The sequence below is a fragment of the Hypanus sabinus genome, chromosome 6 (assembly GCF_030144855.1).
Source record: "Hypanus sabinus isolate sHypSab1 chromosome 6, sHypSab1.hap1, whole genome shotgun sequence".
In the NCBI taxonomy this organism is placed as follows: Eukaryota; Metazoa; Chordata; class Chondrichthyes; order Myliobatiformes; family Dasyatidae; genus Hypanus; species Hypanus sabinus.
Window position 1 is genome coordinate 45,305,746 of NC_082711.1, and position 20,424 is coordinate 45,326,169.

At 39.5% G+C, this 20,424-nt stretch overlaps 1 protein-coding gene across 1 annotated transcript in view; it reads left to right on the forward strand.

Moving 5' to 3' along the window:
- LOC132394992 (aromatic-L-amino-acid decarboxylase-like) overlaps positions 1-20,424 on the forward strand; it is a 94,574-nt gene that overhangs the window by 50,302 nt on the left and 23,848 nt on the right. The window contains exons 6-11 of the mRNA XM_059971325.1: positions 6,976-7,042; positions 8,445-8,539; positions 11,106-11,173; positions 11,495-11,571; positions 12,786-12,805; positions 20,103-20,201. Of these exons, the coding sequence (XP_059827308.1) occupies positions 6,976-7,042; positions 8,445-8,539; positions 11,106-11,173; positions 11,495-11,571; positions 12,786-12,805; positions 20,103-20,201 (426 nt within the window). The remainder of the gene's footprint in view (positions 1-6,975; positions 7,043-8,444; positions 8,540-11,105; positions 11,174-11,494; positions 11,572-12,785; positions 12,806-20,102; positions 20,202-20,424) is intronic.

The window sequence follows — 20,424 nt, forward strand, 5'->3', positions numbered from 1 at the left end:
AAGAACTGCAACTGTGAGATGTCCTTTGGTCTTGGGGAATCCACCACTGCTTTAATTTTCTCAGCACACTTGTGTAATTCTTGTGCATCAACAGTGTAGCAAAGGATTCACACTTGATGCACTGTACTCTGAGCTCATAACCTGATAATCTTTTTAATACTGTCTTGAAATTTTGCAGTTGTTCCTTGTGATCCTTATTGATAACAATAATGTCATTCAGGTAACACTGAGGACAGCCTTTCAGCACCTGATCTATAGCTTTCCATAGAATGTAGGTGCGGATGCCACACCAATGATCAGCCAATTATAGCACGAAAGTCCTTTGTGGATGTTTATGGTGAAAAACACTTAGAACTCTTCTTCCTTTTCCATCTGTAGGTAGGCCTCAGCTAAGTCCACTTTGCTGAAGTGTTTTCCTCCAGAAAGGTTTGCAAAGATAGCCTCTGTCTTGGGCAGAGGGATATACTTATATTACTGGGTTGATGGTGACTTTAAAGTCACTCAGATTCTGATAGACCCATTCCCCTAGGCAGCAAGGACATTGGCATTGCTCATAGGCTCCACTCTTCCTGATAAGAATTCCTTTAGCCTCCATGTGATCCAGCTCCCTGGCTACTTTATCACAATGGTATAAGGAATCAGATGGGGTTTGTAAAACTTGGGTGTGGCATTTCCATTTAACACTATTTTCCCTTTGATATGTTTGAGAACTCGGAAGTGGCATCAGCCAGTACCTTTCTGAATTTACTTTCAGTTGACTCTATTACATGGGATGTGATATGAAAATGGTGGATGGATCTCCAATCAAGTTGTAGTTGTTTCAGCCACTCAAGCCCCCACAATGCTGGTCATCCTGTTTTGACCACATATAAGCCCAATGTAGCTTGTTGGTTGTTGTATTCCACTGTTATGAATACCATTTCCATAGGACCTATCTTTTCTCCATTGTAATTTCTTAGTTGGATATCTGCAGGTTTCAGTTCAGTGTCTTTGAAATACCATTCAAACTCATTTTGTGGAATGACTGAAACAGCCGAGCCAGTGTCCAATTCCATTTTAATTAATTTGCTGTTCTCTTCTGGTGTAAGCCACATCGCTTCTATCGCAACACACACAAAATGCTGGAGGAACTCAGCAGGCCAGGCAGCGTCCATGAAAAAAAGTACAGTCAACATTTTGGGGCAAGACCCTTCTGGTTGATAGAAGCTGCCTGACCTGCTGAGTTCCTCCAGCATTTTGTGTGTGTTGCTTGGATTTCCAGCACCTGCAGATTTTCTCTTGTTTGTTCTTGTTTATTGTCAATTTTCACATTTATATCTCAAGGCTTTCCAGTCCTGTGTCACTCTCATCATTATCAGACTTTTCATCAACAACATGCAGATTAGTGCTCTTTCTGAAACAGCAACTTGACTTTTTGTCTTTTGCCTGTGCAGTCCATTTATTTTTGTCTGCACAACGTGCTCTTTGTATACATCCCATTTTGCTGCATTTTTCTGCAAGTTTCTTCTTTAAATCCACATTGGTCTGGAACATATGAGTCCCTGCCACAATGGTAACACAATTTGTTCAGGCAGGCAAGTTTCTGTTTCACGCTCACTTTCATTCCTGATTGGAACTCAGTTGTGTCTCTGGCTGCTGTTCCATTAACACGACAATTTTAACCGCTCTAAAAATCTAAGTTCTGCTTCAGTTAGGAGCTGTTTTTAAATACTTTCTTGAGAGATGCCACAAACTAAATGATCTCACAATGCATCATTAAGCCTATTAATGAACTGGCAATGTTCAGACAACCTCTGCAATACAACTATATATGCTGAAATGGACTCCCCTTCTTTTGATTCTGCTTATGAAACCTAAAACATTTTGCAATCAACAATGCTTTTGGTTCTAAATCTTACTGCATTACTTTCATGATATTAGAAAAGCTCACTTCGGCTGGTTTAGTTGGAGCAGTTAAACTTCTAAGCAAAATGTATGCCTTTTTGTCCAATGCACTCAGTAAAATTGGCCCTTGCTTCTCATTGGCTATTCCACTTGCTTTGAAATACTATTCAATTCATTCCATAAACAATATCCAGTTATCTGTAATTAAATGTATCAATCTTTCCAATGTAGCCGGCCATTTCTGCTTTTTTTATGATTATTATCACCTGGTGCTCACTGTTTATGAGCCTGTGAATTCTTCCATTTTCTGCCTTTTTTTAACTCGATCATCTTTCCTTGTGCCAAGAAAATATGTTGCACCGAAAAAAGAAAGTATGCTGCGCTTTTTTAACTTAAATGTCTCATTGCATTCAGTAGGTAGATAGCCATCTTGAGTTTGTTTAACACTTTGTCACCACTGTTATGTTTTGTTATTCCAAAACATCAAAAACAATTGAAAGGGAAACATGGAGAGTCTATAATACATGACTAACTTCATTTTTACTTTAAATGAGATGTACAGGTATAACATAGTGGTCTGTTGACATATGCCATTTATGTATTTTACATAAACCCACAATGAATTATTTAAACAAAGAATGTTTAATCAAAACATATTTACAATATTACTGAAATATTAAATATGTAATATTGCTGATCATGGGACCCCTAACCCTAGGCCTTGAACTCCAGACTCACATGGATCTCTCACCCTGGAACTCACTGACTTGGGAGTTTACCAGCCCTCATGCGTCCTGCCTGCATGGATCTCTGACCCTAGGACCTGCTGACTGGGGGGATAGGATTTTGATAACTTGCGGGTTCATTCCCCCTCACCCACATGCCCACTGACCTCATTCATTGACCATGGGGATCACTGTTCTTCATCCAGAGTGCTCTTATCTGGACTCGAGCCTGACTTCTAACTTCACCTCATCCCTGTCCCTAAATCTTAACCTGGCCCCCAGCTTCCTTCACTGTTCCCCTAGGATCAGAGGGATTTGGGGGTCCAAGTCCATAGGACACTGAAAGCTGCTGCACAGGTTGACTCTGGTTAGGAAAGCATATGGTGTATTGACCTTCATCAGTCGTGGGATTGAGCTTAGGAGCTGAGAGGTAATGTTGCAGTTATATAGGACCCTGGTCAGACCCCACTTGGAGTACTGTGCACAATTCTGATCACCTCACTATAGGAAGGATGTGGAAACCATAGAAAGGGTGCAGAGATTTACAAGGATGTTGCCTGGATTGGGAAGTATGGCTTATGAGAATAGGTTGAGTGAACTTGGCCTTTTTTCCTTGGAACAACGGAGGGTGAGAGGTGACCTGATAGAGGTGTATAAGATGATGAGAGGCATTGATCGTGTGGATAGTCAGAGGCTTTTACCCAGGTCTAAAATGGCTAGCACAAGAGGGCACAGTTTTAAGGTGCTTGGAAGCAGGTACAGAAGAGATGTCAGGGGTATGTTTTTTATGCAGAGAGTGGAGAGTGCGTGGAATGGGCTGCCAGCGATGGTGGTGGAGGTGGATACGATAAGGTCATTTAAGAGACTCCTGGACAGCTATATGGAGCTCAGAAAAATAGAGGGCTCTGGGTAACCCTAGGTAATTTCTCAAGTAAGGACATGTTCTGCACAGCTTTGTGGGCCTGTATTGTGCTGTAGGTTTTCTATGTTTCTATCCCAAAGAACCTTAAAAACACCTAAATCTGGGCCATGATCTCAGTTGGTATCGCAGCTTGGTGTCATCTTGACCAGAGCTCTTGGAGGATAAGCTAAAGTAACATTGATGTCTATGACTTTGGAGCAGTACTAGTAGGCTGATATGCCCCTTCAGCCTGATCCACTACCCAATAAGATCATGGCCGGCCAATCTGACTGAAATCCTAACCCTAAATTTCAGTCTACCCATAGTAACCTTTCAGTTCCTTACTTATTAAGAACCTGTTTATCATTACTTTAAAAGTACAGAGGATTCTGGTTAATTGGGCTGTCAGTTAATCAGGGCAGCTGCTTATTTGGGACAACTCTTAAAGAACAAACATCAATTGAGAAAGTAGCTGGGATTCTCTTCTTTTATTTGGGACACTATGTTGCTCAATTGAGACAGGAGACTGTTGCCAAAGAGTGACGTGTTAATCATGTGTAGTTGTGTCACCTTTAGATACTACACTGTGCTTAGAGTGAACATTTTTTAAATAGCACCAGTTGTGTGTGTTTGTCCTCAAAAAGCAGTGTGTTTTTGTCACTGAAAGTTGGAGATAAATAAGCAGAAAGTCAATTTGGAACTGTTTTACTCACTGCAGTTCCAAGCATTCAGGCTTGGAGATGCCAAAAACAGTCGAGTGTAAGAATGAAATGATTTCACCACTTCAACAAGTTAGGAACTAGAAAAAATTTGAATGTATTGAAAATCATCTTGATTGTTACAATGAAAGTGGAGATTTGGAGGATCCACTAGTCGAAAACATTGTATCAATGCAGTCTGTTGGGGACTATTCTGGAATTATGTGAATATAGCAGATATTAATTCAAGCATGAAACATTCTTCTGTTTTTAATTTAAATTGTAAATTGCAAGCAGTAAATTGAAGCTAGAAGCACACCTTTGCAAATAAACAATACTATCCGTGAACCACAGACTAAGAAATACGGTTCGCAAAGTGCGACCATAAGTCATTTGCACATGCATCAGCCAAACAGGGTTGTGTTAATTGTTTTGCAGTGATTCAGTCAGCTATGGGCTTAAGGAATTAGCACAATTGTAAATAAATTCAGGGAAGCTTGCAATTAGGAAAGACATTTGAACCTTCAGAGGAGTCTTATCAATTACAATGTGTATCCACTATAAATACATACGCACTACAAAGGAACCATTTGCCAACTCAGTGTATTGAAGTGAAATGTTACTGTCCCTATTGAAATTGTATTGAAACCCCTCATGTTACGTTTGATCTTAAGGGTATAAAGTGTGATGCACTTTTGGAGTGTGGGAGGGATTCTATTGAGAGCATCTCCATGAAAATGTCTGCCGTGATGAATAAAGTTGTTCATATCCATAACTCCAGTGTCTTTCCGGTGATTTCAAACAGTGTCAATTACCTGCATTACGTGTCTATGCTGATTTTGTTCATTTACAGTCAATGAAGGAACACAGCAACGTACACTGGATGAATTCTGTGGATAACTATTAGGAACTAATACATAGTTTTATGTTACTGTTGTAGTATAGGTAGTATTCTGTATTCCATTTAAATACGTAATTTGTTATTTGGTTAAACGGTAGTTTGTCTTTTTATACCTGTTTAGCTATTTCCATGAAAATTCAGCTAATTGGGGCAGCCACTTAATTGGGCCAGAATGTACCAGTCCTTAAAGAGCCCCAGTTAACTGAAATCCACTGTATTCAAAGGTGCTGCTTCCACCACCCTTTGAGGAAGAGAGTTTCAAAACATCTCAACACTCCATGAGGAGACTGTTCAAAGTAAATTTATTATCAAAGTATGTATACGTCACCATATACTACCCTGAGATTCATTTTCTTGCAGGCATTCACAGTAGAGCAAAAAAATACAATAGAATCAATGAAAAATTATACATAAAGACGAGCAAGCAACCAGTCTGCAAAAGATTACAAACTGTGCAAATACAATAAATAAATATGTACTGAGAATATGAGTTGTAGAGTCCTTGAAAGGGACTCAGAAAATATGTTGAGAGATGAGTTCAGTATTGAAGTGATGAAATGAAATATGCTGGTTCATGAGCCTGATTGTTCCTGAACCTGGTGGTGTGATCCTAGATGGTGGATGCTGCTGGTCTCATGGTAACGCTTCTTGTAGATGTACTCAATGGTGGGAATGGCTTTTCCTGTGATGGACTGGGCTGAATCCACCACTTTTTGTCGGCTTTTCTGTTTTTGGGCATTGGTGCTCCCATACCAGGCAGTGATGCAACCAGTGCATCTAAAGAACTTTATCAAAGTTTTAGATCAGTTGCCGAATCTGTGCAAACTTTTACGAAAGTAGTGGCGTTGTTGGGTCTTCTTTGCAATGACATTTATTTGCTGGTCCCAGGAGAGATTCTCTGATATTACAACAATAAGGAATTTAAAATTACACATCTTCTCTGCCTCCAATCTCCAAAAGTCATAGACCCCCAATTTCTTTGTCCTGCAGTCAATAACCAGCTCTTTGCTTTTGCTGACACTGAGTGAGAGGTTGTTGTTGTGCCACTATTTAACTAGATTTCCAATCTACCTCCTATATGCTGATTTGTTACCACCTTTGATTAAGCCAACAACAGCCTTCTCACTCAACATTTCTGCAGGGCTAGAATAGAGAGACTAATAGGTAGTCAATGGGAAGATTCAGGAGGCATTATATGGTTTGCCGTAAGGTCTGAATGTGATGTCTAGGAACCTGGGTAATGGCTGCTTCTGCCTTGTGCAAGGTCTGCAGCCCACCCTGTCCAATTTGGAAGTTGTCACCAGCTCTGACCTCAGTGGCGGCCTCAGACCCAGCATGCAACACCTAAAGGCAGAAAGTGCAGTTCCATTGCAACACAGGCAGTAGCCAGCCAGCAGACATGTGCCGCAGTGGAAGTTCTGGCATCTGCAATTCAGCCACGTGCTATCAAAACTAAGACTGTAGTCTTCTTGATTCTGGGTTCAATTGCTGCTACCGTGGAAGAGCAATCTGGTGTGCAACAAATACTAGACAAGTTAACATCCCACCCAGTGAAGTGAGAGTGGTTCTGTGGCATTTGGATTTTCATGTCTTGTCTCTGGAAGAGCATTTGGTTCACAGGGCTCTCAGCATTGACTGATAGGTAGCCAGTAGGCTAGTGCTGCTAACATTAAATTTTCAAAGTGGCTACCTACTCCGAGCCATCCTTTGCACCCATCTGCAACCTCCACAAGAATTTAATTTCAGAAAACACAGTCTACCTTATTAGTGTTAAGTTTGGCCTTTCATATTTCTCATGAAATCTTCCTTTTACTCTGAATGTTCTGGTTGCTAATACATTTTAAATTGTTCCTTTTCTCCCCACAGCTTTGTGCAACACTTGGTACCACTCCCTCCTGTTCATTTGACAACATTATGGAGCTAGGACCAATCTGTAAGAATGTTTTGCTTACTGTATATCCATTAAGTTCAAAACACACGCTAATATTTTAGTATTTTCTTTTATTTCTAGTCCATAATGCATTATTTGCATGTGTATATCCCTGAAAGATTATCAATGTGCAAGTTTGGACAAGATCATAGTGAAGGCAGGCAGACAGTTCTGTGGAGAAGCACCACCATTCTCAGTGATTCGTGGCATAGTAACTGAGCTTGTCTTTTACATGCTTCGCTTGGAAATGTTGTTTAGAAAGCAGGTTATAGATTTACCAGACTAGTAGCACTTTCTAGGATATGCCAATGACTTTTGCAAACACATGAGACATTGGAAAAAGGAAATAATATTGAATTCTTAAAGTTGTTAGCCTTGGATCATTGTCACCACTGCCCAGCAAACACATACCTAATCTTCTTTGTGACCAGCTGTACACACAGTCTAAGCGAGCTCACACTTGCTGCTGAACAGGTGGCATTTTTCAGGTCTCTCAACTTTGATAGGATGCTGACTTGGGCTGTCCAGGACAGATGGAGTTCAATCTGGAAAAGTGTGATGTGATACAGTTAGGAGTTCAAACTCGAAGCAGAATACAGGGTTCATGGTGGGATCCTGGGCAGCGTGGAGGGACAGATGGACCATGGGGTCCACATTCATAGATTCCTCAAAGTTGATAGAGAGGTTAAGAAAGCATGTGGTTTGTTGCCCTTCATTTGTCAGAGAATTCAGTTCAAGAGCCACGAGGTATTGTTGCAGTTTTATAAAAGTCTGGTTAGACCACACTTAAGGGTATTGTGTTCAGTTCTGAAAGAAAAATGGAGGGCTATATGGGAGGGAAAAATTAGATCGATCACAGAGTAGGTTAAAGTGTCGGCATAACATTGTGGATTGAAGGCTCTGTACTGTTCTGTGTTCTGACATCATTAAAATAACCTATTATTTTATTGATTTGGGGAAATTGGCAGCTAGAACTTGATGTGTTTTAACAAGTTAACCATATGTAATTCATTGGTTGTGAAGCCTTGAATTATGCTTATTGCTGCAGAGTTGGCATTTATTCTTTAAACTGTCCCTTGAAAGAAGTGATTTGCTAAGCCTTCTGCGAGGCTGTTACGGAACAACAGATAACAACAGGTATTTCTGGAGTAATCCATGGCCAGACCAGATAAGAGCAGCAGATTTCACACACTGAAGGACATTATTGAATTGGATGGAGTTTTGTGACAATCTGAAAGCTTCACATAATCCATTCTTCCATTCAACAGACACAAGATTTTCTTTTTCATTGCCGTAATTATGTTGTTGGCATGTCTGAATGTTTTTGTAAAATATTTATTTCATTTGTTTCACTGTGTAAAGTAGAAAATGCATTTCATTTCTGATTGAAGTTGTCATATTTCAGGTAATTCTGAAAATATCTGGCTGCACATCGATGCAGCTTATGCAGGAAGTGCTTTCATCTGTCCAGAATTCAGACCTCTTTTAAATGGAGTGGAGGTAAGGGCATTGGGGTCTGGTGTACTATTTTGAACTTGTGTTGTATGTGTGCTTAGACAAAGGGCCTGACCAGGTTTGACCTGTCAGGTTCGGTTTGTGTTGATTCTGGCTTAGAATGTTATTCATGTCAGGATGATTTGATTATGTTTACTGGCATACGAGTAGTATGTTACCACAGCAATGGCTGGATTAGATCTGGGAAAAAAATTAAGCACTCATGTTTGTGTGGCTTTATAGTGTCCATGCTTGGGATTTGATCAGATTTTAATTTTGTATCCAAGCAAATCCACAATTAGACCTCCAAATCACTCAAAGGTGGCATATGAAGAATGTGAGGTGAATCAGCCAGACAGCAAAGTGATGATGTGGTATCCATGTGAGTGTGCCCATATTGAATGCCTGGCAGCAGTATGCCAACTAGAGAGAACATGACTTTTATAGTGTGCCGTGTGTTAACACTGCTCTCTTTTAACCAAGAGATGCTGAATGCTTCCTCAGCAACAGGAAGGACCTATTCATCAGTGACAAAACATGATCATCAGCTACGTAAAGGCTAATTGCTGGTTTTGACTGATTTGGTGCCTTCTGAGCCTGCTGTACATCACAAATGGCTACCAGGATTTAGATATCCAGGACTGGAGAGCATCTTGATGACCTTACAAACCATGGCTCCTGGCATGAATGTGTTAGTAAACTTCTGCTAAATTGGCAGCGCACTCAGACTTACTGGCCTCTGTAAACAGAGATATTTTTGTCTTTTTTTAAATTCTTTTTTACGATTGCAACACACTGCTGGACATTAAAAATTTCAAGCGTTGCAGGTCTACTGATTCAACCTGTGGCAAAGGAGCAGGACTTGATATGGACCGTGTTGCTGCCTGCTAGAGAGAGGCATCATATGTGGTGCACAAAGGTGGCGTGCAGTCTAACCATTTTTCTTGTGATTGCAAGATCCTGTTGGACGTTGGAAATGTAAAACACTGCAAGTCCGGTTCACTGGTTTGCTGACAAGACTGACGGTGAAAGAGTTGCGTGGCCTCAGCTATAGCGAGGACTAAGCCTCATGCCATGGGCTTGCTTGTTGCAGCAGACCAGGAGAGAGAGACACTGGAGGTAATGTGGCGTCCATGCTGGGCTGCATCTGGCCCCTCCTGTCAGTGCTGCCCTCTAGTGTTCACTCAGTGGAAGTCAAGCTAGATTGCCTGCGTGCATGCGTTCATCTGCAGACTGCTAAGAACTGTTTGTTCCTGCCAACAGCACCCATGCATCATTAATTTGCAGGGCATGCCACTCAGGGACTTGGGCTATATATATTTTTTTGTGCGATGATAGTTTACTGCTATCTTATACAGTATGTGCCTTGTGCTGTGTATGACTGACTGTTGGTACTGTGCTTTTTTGCACCTTGGCCCCATAGGAATGCTTAATTGGTTGGCTGTATTGATGGGTATTCATATTGTATATGGTTGAACTTGAACTTGAAATCAAATTAAACTTGAACTTGAAATCAACATGAAACGAAGAGAAAATATTGTTCTACCTGAATCACAGTTAGGAACAATATCCAAGACATTTACACTTCAAAAAGAATGTTCACATTGAAATCTGCTAGTTCGTATAAGATCAAAGAAGAGCAAAAACTTCGATACTAGGGCTAATAAAGGAAACTACAGTAATAAATTATTATATAGTTGTTTTTTTTTCAAGTTTTTGCTCAGAACCTCTGCTTTCTGCGTACAGGTTGTGTTCAAAATATTCATTTCAAAGAGAAATAATTAGATTTAAATTCTGCTTGCTGGTGAACAATAAGTGGAGAAAGCCTGTCATTTTGTATGGATTGCTGCTGCCAGCTTCACACTCAGCATTTTCAGGCATTACCCATGGAATTCATCACTGCTGATGATAAAATATAGGTGGGTTAGCAGCTTGAGAGCAGGACACCAAGGGGCTGCCAAAGGCTACAGAGAAATGAGGTTTGTGGGCAAGAGGTGGTCAGGTGGAGCATAAAGTAGATTAAAGTGCATTTGAAAAGAATAAAACAGGAAATTATCAATCCCTGGCACATGAAACTCAAAATTGAGTGCAATTGACAGGTTGGCACCGTAAGGATACATCAGGATGCTCTTCATTGACTGCAGCTCTGCATTGCACACTATAGTCCCTTCAAAGGTAATCAATAAACTCCAAGGCCTCGGCCTCAATACCACCTTGTGCAACTGGATCCTCGATTTCCTCACCTGTAAACCCCAGCCAATTCAGGTTGACAAAACTTAAACAATGCTCCTTTCACTTTCCCTTTTCTGGGAAAAAGCCAAGTAAACAACAAATCACATCAGCATCTCAGAAACTGCTGGTTTCCTAGAATGTGAATTGTGGATTTAGCTAAGTTAGCGATGCAACAAATTGCAATATTCATATCATTTTGTCAGGGTACAAATGTGCAACATTTCACTTCATGTCAGCTATTTGTGCTTATTGTACAGCTTCCTTCTGGTGCAGTAATGATATTATGTAATAGACATCCAACTAGTACATAATTATTTAACTGTTTTCCTTCCTTTCTCAGTTTTCCAATTCTTTCAACTTTAATCCTCACAAGTGGCTTTTGGTGAATTTTGATTGCTCAGCTATGTGGTAAGTTATCCACATGATGCTTCAGTTTACAGGTTACATACACTGCTTAGCTTAAAGTTTGTGCTTTAGGAGGATTCTCCTGAGTAGATCTGTTGCATTTACAATTTATTCCAATAATGTTGGCTTGACTTTTTATTTGTTATATTAGTATATGTTGTCATTGTGTCCAACATCTTCAGTTGTTTCTTGAATGAACATCTTTTTAAGATCAGAAATGGTTTTATGTGAACACCTTCTTCCATCACTAAATCATATTTATGTTATGACATTTGAAATGGTTCAAGTAAACAGATTAAGTCATAAACATGTTGTTATTTTTAGGGTGAGGAAAAGATCAGAAATTATTGAAGCTTTTACAATGGATCCTCTTTACCTGAAACATGATCATCAGGACTCTGGTACTTTTCCAATTAATTCTTTTTATTAATATTTTGTGATTGTGACAAGGCCAATCTTCATCATTTATCTGGATCCATACCATGACACTAAAATTCTTCAATAGTTGCAGCTCTGGCGTATCTGCAAGTGCTATGGTGTGATTATTCTCCCACAGAATGTCCTGTTTTGTTTGTAGATAAATTACGGCTAGATGCAGGGTTTTACTGTTTTTAATCATGACAGACAAATAAAGATCAACAATAACTATTAGAAAGGTGAAATCAATATAGGGAGAGCGGAATGTGTGCAGTGGTGAAGAAAATAACTGTCCAGCTTTAACTACACAAAATGAAAGTTTATAGATTAGGGTTTCAGGTAATTATGAGTCCTGTACTCCGAACCAGCCCATCTTGCTGGACACTTTTTTACATGTTAGACGTTCTCTTGTCTTCTCCCCGTAACCTTTCATGCCCCGGCTAATCAAGAACCTTCTACCTTAAGTATACCCAATAGCCCTGCCTCCATACCAGCTTGTGACAACAAATTCCACAGATTCACTGGATAAAGCAATTCCTCCTCATCTCCATTCTAAATGGGTGTCCCTCTATACTGAGGCTGTGCCCTCTGGTCCTGGACTCTGTCCCCATAGGAAGCATCCTCTCCACATCCACTTTATCTAAAGCTTTCAACATTCAATAGATTTCATTGAGAACCCCCCCCCCCCCCCCACGATTCTTCTGAATTCCATCGAGTAAAGGCCCAGAACCATCAATCGCTCCTCACATGATAACCATGTGACACATCATCTACTCTAGTTCAATGATGAATTGTCCTTTTCCTTTAGTAGCTGACCAGAGCAATGCTCCATATCTAGGTACAAGTACTTGTTCTGGCACAAGTACAGCTGAACATGTCACTGTGGGTTTCCACCTCTTAGCTGAGGCAGTCAAACCAACAAAGGTACCCAGTGCAAGAATCCATCCTGACTGTGAAGTCTAGGGGAATCAGGTCTGAACATGAAACTATTGGTTTAAGATACTATGTGAAAAATACTTCTATATTGAGTTTTAAATCTAAAGAATTTATTTATCATGATCTGTGCATTCTTCAGTCTGCTCGATGAGAATTATTGATATCTCTTATTAAATTTTTCAACAACTTGAATGTACATTGCATTATATAATTAATGTATATTCACCTCATCTTACGGTAACATTTCTCTTTTAACTTCCAGGACTCATCACTGATTATAGGGTGAGTATTCTTAATAGTGCAGTTTTTTACTGCTACAGCTTGTGCTTTCAGTTTTGGCCAGCTTTAGCATTGCAGCCTACAGCTAACTTTGCAAGTGATTACATTGGACAGCAAATCTCAGAAATTTCTGAAGTGCTTCTAAAGCGTTGTTTCCTCAGAAATTTCTGTTGTTTATCATAGACAGCTTGAAACTGAACACAAATATAATTTTCAGAATACTTGTATAACATAGAAATTTGGAGAAACAAGAAATCAACTTATTGAATATGATGTCTTTCATTGCAAAACGGTGCTGATGCTTTGTAATAGATCGATTAAGCTAAAAACGTTTTGCTGATGATTTTTATTTATACTCAGTGTCTGAGGCTTCTCACTTAAGTGTCCAACAATAATTAGCCAGCATTGATGGATTCCAATTGCCCTGGTGCATTTTCTCTATGACTGCAATGTCCTGATGAAACATTTCACCATGTTCATCATAGACAGCACCAAGATTTGCAGGGAGTAAGTCTAAATGGGAATACAGAAAATGAATCTTTAGTGATGTGTTGCACTTCATGGTTTTGTATGTTTGAAGCATGTTGTCAACCAGCTGCATGTAGTTTGGTGCTCCAAGAAAATTTTCAACAACATCCTTGAATACCTTCCATGCAATTTTCTCCGGTCCCACTAGTAGTTCTTCGAATTGCTGTCATTGATGACTTGTTTGATTTGTGAACCATCAAAAATACCTTCCTTAATCTTGGCACCAGTTATTCTGGGAAAAGTCTGTCTCAAATATCGAAATCCTTCACAGAAATTTTTGTGCCTGGTGACAGCAGATTCCATCCTTGCAGTCTTGAACACACTAATTCTGCTTTTGCTTTTGACAGTCTCTGACCATGTCATTTAACTCAGATTGAGTTATTAGATATGGCTCACTTGACATAAGACTATAAGACATAAAAACAGAATCAGGCCATCTGGCCAATTGAGTCTGTTCTGCCATTCAAACATGTCTGATCTATTTCTCCTCTCAGCCCCAATCTCCTGCCTTCTCCCCACATTCATTCATGCCTTGACCAGTTGAGAATCTATCAACATCTGCCTTAAATACATATACAGTCTTGACCTCCACAGCAGCCAGTGGCAAAGAATTCCATAGATTCACACTTTCTGGCTAAAGAAATTCCTCCTCATCTCTATTATCGCATGGAGCGACCACTCCCCGCTGAACATCGACAGCTCCTCGGTAGAGATCGTAAAGAGCACCAAATTTTTTGGTGTTCACCTGATGGAGAATCTCACCTAGTACCTCAACACCAGCTCCATAGCAAAGAAAGTCCAGCAGCGTCTCTACTTTTTGCGAAAGCTGAGGAAAGTCCATCTCCCACCCTCCATCCTCATCACATTCTACAGGGGTTGTATTAAGAGAATCCTGAGCAGTTGCATCACTGCCTGGTTCGGAAATTGCACCATCTCGGATCGTATGACCCTGCAGCGGATAGTGAGGTCTCTCTTCCTGCCATCACGGACATTTATACTACACGCTGCATCCGCAAAGGAAACAGCATTATGAAGGATTCCATGCACCCCTCATACAATCTCTTCTCCCTCCTGCCGTTTGGGAAAAGGCACCGAAGAATTCGGGCTCTCACGATCAGACTATGTAACAGTTTCTTCCCCAAAGCTACCAGACTCCTCAATACCCGAAGCCTGGACTGACACCTTGCCCTACTGTCCTGTTTATTATTTATTGTAATGCCTGCACTGTTTTCGTGCACTTTATGCAGCCCAGTGTAGGTCTGTAGTCTAGTGTAGCTTTCTCTGTGTTGTTTTTTATTACGTAGTTCGGTCTAGTTTTTGTACTGTGTCATGTAAACCATGGTCCTGAAAAACATCATCCCATTTTTACTATGTACTGTACCAGCAGTTATGGTCGAAATGACAATAAAAGTTGACTTGACTTCATTATAAAAGGATGCTCCTCTATTCAGAGGAAGTCCTCTGGTCTTAGATTCTCCCACCATAAGAAACATCCTCTCCACATTCACTCTTTCAAGGCCTTTCACAATTCGATAGGGTTCAATGAAAACATCTTTCATTCTTCTGAATTCCAGTGAATACAGGACCAGAACCATCAATCACACTTCATATGACAAGCTGTTCAAACCTAGAATCATTTTCAAGAATTCCTTTGAACCCTCTCCAGTTTCAGCACATCCTTTCTAAGGGGCCCAGACATGCTCATAATACTCTAAGTGAGGTCTCACCAGAGCTTTATAAAGTCTCAACATTACATCCTTGCTTTTATTTTCTAGTCCTCTTGAAATGAATGCTAACATCACATTTGCCTTCCTCACCTGCAAATTAACCTTTAGGAAATCCTGCACAAGGGCCGGCAAGTCCCTTTGCACCTCAGTATTTTTTGTATTTTCTCTCCATTTAGAAAATGGTCAACCCTTTCATTTCTTCTACCAAAATGCATGACCATACACTTCCCAACACTGTATTCCATCTGTCACTTCTTTGCCCATTCTCTTAATCTGTCTAAGTACTTCTGTAGCCTCTTTGTTCCTCAAAGCTACATGCCCTTCCACCTATCTACATATCGTCTGCAAACTTTGCAAAAAATCCATCAATTCCATCATCCAAATCATTGACATATCACATAAGAAGAATCAGTCCCGACACATACCTCTGTGGAACACCACTAGTCTCCAGCAGCTAATCAGAAAAGGCTCCCTTTATTCCCACTCCTTGCCTCCTACCAGTCAGCCACTGATTTTTCCATGCTAAAATCTTCCCAATAACAACACGTAGCTTGTTAAGCAGCGTCATGTGTGGCACCTTGTCAAAGGCCTTCTGTAAATCTAAATACACAGCATCAACCTTTGTATATTAAAGGTTTCCTTTGTCTATTGTGCTTGTCATTTCTTCAAAGAATTCCAACAGATTTGTCAGGCAAGATTTTCTCTTGAGGAAACCATGCTGACTACGGTCTATTTTATCATGTGCCTCCAAGAACCCTGAAGCAACATTCTCAACAATCGACTCCCAACATTTTCCCAACCACTTAAGTCAGGCAAATGGCCTATAATTTTCTTTTATCTGTTTCTCTACCTTCTTGAAGAATGGAATGACATTTGCAATTTTCCATTCCTAAATAGGCATTGAATCTTTGGATGCTACCTCACTTTTTTAACTATACAGTATTTCTGTTTCTGCACATTTTTTTAATCTTTTCAATATACGTAATTGATTTACTTGTTTATTTATTATTTTTGATTTTATTTATTGTTTTTTCTTCTCTGCTAGTTTGCTAGATTATATGTTGCATTGAATGCTGCTGCTAAGTTAACAAATTTCATGTCACATGCCGGTGATAATAAACCTGATTCTGAAGAAGAAGGACTTCTCTGATGTTCTAGAAAGAAAAGCATTATCCTGGGAACAGATGTGGTGGAGATGAAGGAACTGAGAAAAGGGAATAGCATTTTTACAGGAGATTGGGTGGGAAGAGGTATAGTCAGGACAGCTGAGGGAATTGGTAGTTGTACTAAGGATGTTGGTAGACAGTTTGTCTCCAGAGATCGAGAAAGGAGAGAGCTATCAGAAATGGAGTAAGTGAATGAAGGGCAGGGCTGAAGTTGATGAAATTGATGAGCTCAGCATGGCTGCATGAAGCAGCACCAGTGCAGTTGTCAGTGTGGTGCAGGAACTGTTGGGGAGCATTACCAGTGAAGGCTTGGAACTTGGAAAACTTTTCCACATAGCCAACAAAAAAGCAGGCAAAGCTTGGGCCCAGGAGGCCCTTGAATTTGGAATAAGTGGGAGGAGATAAAGGAGAAGTTGTTGAGGGTAAAGACTAGTTCCGCCAGACAGAGGAGGGTGGTGAAGGAGGGGAGCTGGTTGGGTCTTTTGATGTGAAACAAGTGGAGAGCTTTAAGGCTGTCTTGACGGAAGATAGACATGTATAGAGATTGGGCATCCCTGGTGAAAATGAAGTGGTCAGGGCCTGGGAATTGAAAGTTACTGAGGTGGAGGAGGTCATGTCCAGGGAATTGAAAGCTTTTGAGATGATCAGGGCCAGGAATTTGGATGTTTTTAAAGAAACTTGCTTTTTTCTTACTCTTTTAGTTCCATCTCCAAGCTAGCATTAATTGTAAATACTAACATGAATCTTGACGCTGTATTGTCTCAAACCTGTGAACAATTAGGAGCTATACAATCAAACCAAGTCACTTTAAGTAACCACACACTCTCACCGGATAACTTTTAAAACAAAGCTTATTGCGTTACCACCCTTGGCTCCCAGGCCACATGTCCAGTACACCCCTCTGCCTTCCCAGTGAGTACATAAAAACTCTAAAGGATTCTGATGTATGATGCACAATGAACGAAAATAGGATCTGCAAATTCAAAACAATGATAAATAATTGTAAAATGTATTCAAATCTATTTAAAGCAACAGATAAAATAATTTATTTAATTACAACAAAAACAATGAAAAAGGATCTCGTGCTTACCTGGAATATATATGATAAATAAACCTTTCTCAGGCTTCCGGTGTAGATTTTATCTGAAGTTTCGATGAATCAGAATCAGGTTTACTATCACCGGCATGTGACGTGAAATTTGTTAACTTAACAGCAGCATTTCAATACAATGCATAATCTAGCAGAAAAAAATACTAATAATAAATAAAATAAAAATAATAATAAACAAGTAAATCAATTACTTATATTGAATAGATTTGTTAAAAATGTGCAAAAACAGAGATATTGTATATACTATATATTTTTTTAAAAAGCAAGGTTGTGTCCAAAGGTTCAGCGTCCATTTAGGAGTTGGATGGCAGAGGGGAAGAAGCTGTTCCTGAATCGCTGAGTGTGTGTCGTCAGGTTTCTGTACCTCCTCCCTGATGGTAACAGTGAGAAAAGAGCATTCCCGGGGTGCTGGAGGTCCTTAATAATGGACGCTGCCTTTCTGAGACAATTGGAATTTGGAAAAGGTCACAATGGGCAGTGTTGCTCTTAAATAGGGTTAATTTGAACAGAAATATGCAGACAACTGATTTGACTTCAATAAGATTCACCTAATTTCCTTGCAATTGAAAAATGATTTCATTAAACTTTGCAAATAATTTTGATAAATAAGCAATGTCATGCCTAATATTCTATGGAGCATTCGAGTCTTCAAACTATTTTATCACAGTTTCAAAAAGCACATAAAGCATTTCAGGCAGTTTCTTTTTGAGAGCCATCTGAACTGTTCATAATTCTCAATAAAAAGTTCTCAAAATAGTTGAGAATTGAGAGCATGGGGCTTGACTTCACTTACCACTGTGACAGCAGTAGTTAATGATTTCTACAGCTGATCACAGAGGTTTTTTTTACAAGAAGATGTTGTATATGAATTACACAGTGTGTGGTAAATATGTTAGGTACAGTCTTTTTCAAGAAAGCAATAACCCCACAGTGGTGTCCTTTCCTTGATAGTGCCCCAGCTGTTGCACAAGCAAACATGTTGGTGAGCAAAATGTCCTTCTCTTGAAAAATTGCTCAACAACCTGAAATATTGGCTCCTCCCTTTGTATCTGTTTCTAGTTGCCTTGCAAATAACACCTACCTGACTTAAGTGTCAAGACAATAGACCACAGGTAAAATGGAAGACAAAAGGTTTATACAGACTTAGAGATTTAAGGAATAACAAAAGTACAGATTGTTATGAATGATTGTATTGTATTAAGTTTTTCAAAGATCACTGGCAAGATAGCCTTTATTTCCCATCCTTAAAAATCATTGAAAAGTAATGGTCAGCTACTTTCTTGAACTGCTATAATCCTGGTAAAGGTACTTCTACAATGGCATTGGGTAGGCAGTTATCTGAATCCTTTATTAAATAATATTGATAGACTTCCAAGTCAAGATGATGTTTGTCCTGGAAAGGAAAATAGTGACATTTTAATTCCATAGTAGTGGGTAAGCACCTCTAGTCTGTAGCATCTTTAATGTTAACAGCTGATGTTCAGAGATCTTCCACTACAATTGTTATGCATAGTTATGAAGAGAGTTACATTTAGTAACAATTACAGTGTAAGCTCTAGGAGAAGTAGTTCACCTATATTATCAAGACCTCTTGTAGATACTTTGGATTTGGAATTAGAATTGGTTTATTACTATCACATGCACTAAAATACAGTGAAAAACCTGTCTTGCATACTGTACATACAGATCAAATCATTACACCGTGCATTGAGGTACAACAAGAAACAACAGTAACAATGCAGTATAAAGTGTAACAGCTACAGAGAATGGCATTGCAGGTAAACAAGATCATAATAATGTAGACTGTGAGGTCAAGAGCCACCTTATCATATGACGGAATTTAGTAGTCTTATAACAGTGGGATAGTTGATCCTGTCCTTGACCCTGGTGCTACATGCTTTCAGGTTTTTGTATCTTCTTCTGAATGAAAGAGGAGAGAAGAAAGAGTGGCCAGGGTGGGGATAATCTTTGATTACACTGATTGCTTTACTGAGGTAGTGAAAAGTATAAACAAAATCCATAGAGAGGAGATTGGTTTCCGTGATGTGCTGAGCTGTGTTCACAACTCTCTGGAGTTTTTTATGGTCACATGTGGAGCAGTTGCCATTCCAAGCTGTTATGCCTCTGGATAGGATACTTTTAATAGTCCATTGATAGCAGTTGGTAAGGATCAACAGGACATATCAAATTTTTACAGCCTCCTTGAGGAAGTAGAAGTAGTGGTGAGTGTTCTTGGCTCTGGCATGAACGTAGTTGGACTGAGGCAGGCTATTAGTGATGTCCTTTCCTAGGAATCTGAGGCACTCAGTCCTCTCAACGCAACACCATTGATGAAGACAGTAATTGTGGGAAGAATCTATGAATCCTTCTCTTGCTATTGATTCAAGATTTAAGATTGTTTAACGTCATACCCTGTACCCTGTACCTAAGGAAAGCAAAATGATTGTTACTTCAGATCCGATGTAGCACAAAAAAACATAAAACAATAAAAACACAATAATAATAACAATGTTAAAAAAACAAATAAATATAAATAGATAAAATAACTTATATACATAGATTGACGGTATGTTCGTAAAGTGATGCTAGACACAGTAGTGTCTGCACATAAATCCTGTGACAAGAAATAAAGTAATGGTGATTGGGGGTGTGGATGGGCAGGTTAGTGGGTGGAGGTGTTGATTAGCCTTACTGCTTGGGGAAAATAACTGATCATGCTATGACATTAAGTTTTAAATAATGTTTTAAGTGATAATGTTTACTTTCAGCACTGGCAGATTCCTCTAGGACGCAGATTCCGTTCTCTGAAATTGTGGTTTGTGTTCAGATTGTATGGAGTAAAAGGACTTCAAGAACATATTCGCAAGGTATGCTACCAGCAGTAACAAATATCGATTCATGTAGAAAGCATTTTAAGGTGGGTTGTTAAATCTGTGTCCTTGAACTACCAGTGTACCATACTGAAACCTTGAATGGAAGACTCTCCAATCCATTTCATTTTATTCTATACCTAAGATCACCTCAGCTTCGATTGTCCTGTGCAGACATTGCTTATGTATGCACATATTTAGAGGCTGAGCTCCAAGGCAT